At 33.8% G+C, this 4250-nt stretch overlaps 1 protein-coding gene across 1 annotated transcript in view; it reads right to left on the reverse strand.

Annotated features, from left to right (window-relative positions):
- The window catches only part of LOC108781071 (maltase 1-like), a 13241-nt gene extending 11912 nt beyond the window's left edge, over positions 1-1329 (reverse strand). Inside the window, exon 1 of the mRNA XM_018548942.1 lies at positions 89-1329. Within this exon, the coding sequence (XP_018404444.1) occupies positions 89-1329 (1241 nt within the window). The remainder of the gene's footprint in view (positions 1-88) is intronic.
- Between the last annotated feature and the right edge of the window lie 2921 nt (positions 1330-4250).

A 4250-nucleotide genomic window follows, 5' to 3' on the forward strand; every position in this document is an offset into this window, starting at 1 on the left:
GAGAGAGAGAGAGAGAGAGAGAGAGAGAGAGAGAGAGAGAGAGAGAGAGATAGTTTTACTTAAATTCATTACTTTATTATGACAATACCTGTCGGGTCCAGCATTGCATCCGGCGGGATCCTTAGTTTCATCATATGTAAATTCCCTATCGACCATACCGATCTCGTCACCATTGTAAATCACACTTACACCGGGCAAAATGGTCACCAACATGGGAAGTTGATCGGCCCGTTCCTCTCCGAATCTGGAAGCCGCGCGATGATTGTCGTGATTGCCGACCACCCAATTCGCAACATATTCAGTACCGTTAGGCACGTTGTTCATCCAACGATCGATGCTATGTTTGAAATCGGCTGCAGTGGACTTGTTATTTAGATCACTAATGAACATGAAGTTGAACGGCACCGTTGAACCCGACCGATAGTACTCTATAGTGAGATCAAAATCTGCATAGGCCTCGGTCAGGATCATTTTCGTGTTACCAGGTGAATGATCGTCCATCAGCTTCCTCCAACTCTCGAGAACTTTGTAAGTTTCAGGAAGATTTTTCGTGTAAATATGGTTCAAGAAGTCGTAATCATCGCTTGGTACTCCGGGTATGTTACTTAATGGTTCATCCCGGAATTGATCATCCTCATACATATGGTTAATTGCATCAATGCGGAAGCCTTCTACTCCCCGATCCATCCAGAATACCAACACTTTTTTCATTTCTTCTTGCAGCTGGTCATTATGATAATTGAGATCTGGCTGTCCAACAGCAAACTGATGCAGATAATACTGTTCTCGTATATCGTTCCATTCCCAGGCAGAACCTCCAAAATTACTCAACCAGTTGTTTGGTGGTAACCTATTTTGATTTTCATCATATTTTGCGTCACGCCAAACATAGTATTCATCGTAAGGTTTAATACGGTTGATACTTTGTTTAAACCATTCATGTTGATCAGAGCTATGATTCGGCACGAAATCAAGAATTACTTTTAGCCCATGGTATTGTGCTAGATCCATGAGTACATCAAAATCTTCTAAGGTACCGTACTCTTCATTAATATCAATATAATTAGAAACGTCGTAGCCGAAATCTTTCTGTGGACTAGTAAAGATCGGTGACATCCAAACCGCATCGGCGCCAATTTCCTTAACGTGTACCAAATTTTCCGTGATACCGTTTAAATCGCCAATGCCATCACCATTACTGTCTTTGAAACTTCTCGGATAGATCTGATACACCACACTATTCTTATACCAATCCTTACCCGCTTCCTGGGCCGTGTTTGAGCCGACCAGAACGATCAACACCGTGATGAGAATACACGAACGAATCATAGTGACTGTTTGATTATTTTGATTACTTTCTCCGGTTGCTTTTATACTAAGCGTCAAACTTCTGAAAAATTTAGAAACTTGAGTCGTATTATCGATAAGCTGGTTACGTCCAGGAATTATCAACTGATAACGATATACATTCTTTGCAATAACGTTCTTATCGAGCAATATCAAATGATTTCTTGCATTATCGTTTCATCATGCTGTGACTTTTATCTCAAAACATAATCATTGCAATTACACGTAATTACTGTAATACGTTCAAAATTATTTTATTACTATTGTCTTTGCATATATGAACTTATGAAATAGGTTGATAAAGAAACGCTAAAATAGTACAAGAACGTGAGTTAAAAACGGGCCAAGCGATTACGTAGCGCGTGAACATTACTGCGTACATACGTTACGATCCGATTCACTTCCTGGACGTTTTGCGTAAGTGATGTCCCGGATCTTTTAATTTGCATGCTCGCGGTGATTATAATTCGGAGAAATGATTTGTGCTATATGATACGCGTATGTTATTTTTCATAGTAATAGATACTTACATACGAGGATATCACACTTGATTTGCACTCGGTCACATACTACACATTTTCGTGCCAATTGTACATACGCTTTAGTTGCAACTGTCACACAGACTTTTATATGTGACAGTAGAATATTAACTCCCACTTTTTTCTTATGTAAAACGTTGTCTGCGCGAAATGAATGCGCAGAATAGGAATCTCAAAGTAGGAGTGAGACGTCAGTAGAATAACACAGCCTCTCTATTATTAGTTAAAAGCAAATAGAATGCTGTTCTGTGTATGCATGAGTGTTATTTTGCACATGTCGTACTTTTTGGCAACGACTGAAGGGACGGGACTTAGCAGTCAGGTGTAATATATATTATATAGGAGTCTATAAATTATCAAGAATTATGTAATAGAAATTTTCAAAAGATATCTGTTATTAAATTTGTGTACACTTTTGGAACTTAAAAGTGCAAACAAATTTAATAATACATCTCGTTTTGAAAATTTCGACGTTATTCTTGAAAAGTGAGATACAAAAGTAGGTACCATATGATACAATATTTGGCGAAAACAAGAAAAAGAATTTTCGTAGTTGAAAAAATTAGTGCATTCTAATACATAAAAGAAACAGATCTACGATTATTCATAATTTATGAAGTATATATACATTGAGAAAGAATATTCTAAATTTTAATAATTATTTATTTGAACAGTCAACTAAACATTTATTTACAATAAATACATATTTACTTAATAAGAAGAATATTTGAATCAAATGAATATTTTTTGTATCAAGTAAATATATCTTTATATTTAATAAATATTTGACACTGTATGCAAACAAATGATTTATTAAAATTTATTATATTTTTTACACACACACACACACACACACACACACACGCATATATATATATATATATATGTATATGTATATGTATACAGAGTATCTAAAAAAAATTGAGAGTTTTATTCATTTCTTCTTTTTCCTCGTTTTCTATTTATTAATTAATATAGGCTATTGTTCATTATTGTTATTTTATTTATTGCATTATATCATTATTAATTTATTCATAAAAGGTGTCATAATAATAATTTTATATTATGTTTATAATATTTAATTTTATTTACACTTTTACATTGATTGATTTAAATGTCTCGTCACATCGTGGTAAATTTAATTGTCTTGTTTATTATTCAACGACCACTATACATCTGTGTTACACACAGTTACATATTCTTACATCATGACTTTAGCCAACATCTCGACAAATTTTCGGTTAAAATTGTTAAAAAGCTAAAACTGCAATAAAAAATCTAATAACATTTTTTTTATATTGTGTAATTTTTATATTGTAATTTCAAAGATCTATCTTTTAATTGCGACCAATCCGAATAAAATTAGTATCAGTACTTAATACTGTAAAATATTAAGTTGTTTAGTAAAACAAAATGTAATTTTGAAGAAGAAAGCCATTTTACGGTCGAAGCTGGATCACAGTACTCTTATTATAATTGTGTGAATTTTATATACTGCGTATGTAGTCCCCCCATAAATCGCGACGCTGATAGTTTTTCAGCATTGACGCTCGTACATACTTACTACCGCAGTAATATCACTTAGTTAAATTGACAAGCAATCTAACAATTTTTGATGCTTATAGCATCTTAAATGGCTTTCTTCTTCTAGTTTATTATTGTTTATCAATTGTACGGTCTTAAAAATATTCTAGATTTGTTAAAATGTAATTTCTTTAACAAACCTTGATGTAAGTCCATATTCACCCTCACTCTTATTGACAAGTGCACGTATTTATAGCAAAAAATTTAACATGTTAATAGAACATTAATAGAATTTTTTTCCGAACGTCTATTACACGCGTGCGTGTGATCTGTGGCCGATGCAGTCGCTAATTGTTTAACATTTTTTAAATAAACAATGGAGGCATGATCAAAATAATAATGCGTTTTGGTTTCCAAGTGTCTCAGATTACATTTTAGAATTTCTTCCGAAAGTCTAAGATCTGAGCCCCTAACGTATCCCAATCTTAATTTTATATACATTTTAGATTTTGCATCGCGATATCTGCATTCATAGAGCACGTAGAAAAAAAATAAAATCACTTTCATTACACGACCTGAGCGGTGGCTATTGATTGAGCATACGTAGAATTTGATCGATTCAACCGTTATTGATATCCACTCTCGATCGTTCGTAACTCGCCGACTCGCGTAAAAAAGGTACGGTTCATCTCGCGCTGCGCGTTCATTTGGCGCGAGACACTACCGTGTCTCTTATATACTGAAGGATAATTAAAAAATTACTCTTATTTTGTATTTGGTAAACAAAAATGTACATTCTGTAAATACATAAAGCAGTAATTACTAATTGACTTCAACTGC

The sequence above is a fragment of the Cyphomyrmex costatus genome, unplaced genomic scaffold, assembly GCF_001594065.2.
Source record: "Cyphomyrmex costatus isolate MS0001 unplaced genomic scaffold, Ccosl1.0 scaffold76, whole genome shotgun sequence".
In the NCBI taxonomy this organism is placed as follows: Eukaryota; Metazoa; Arthropoda; class Insecta; order Hymenoptera; family Formicidae; genus Cyphomyrmex; species Cyphomyrmex costatus.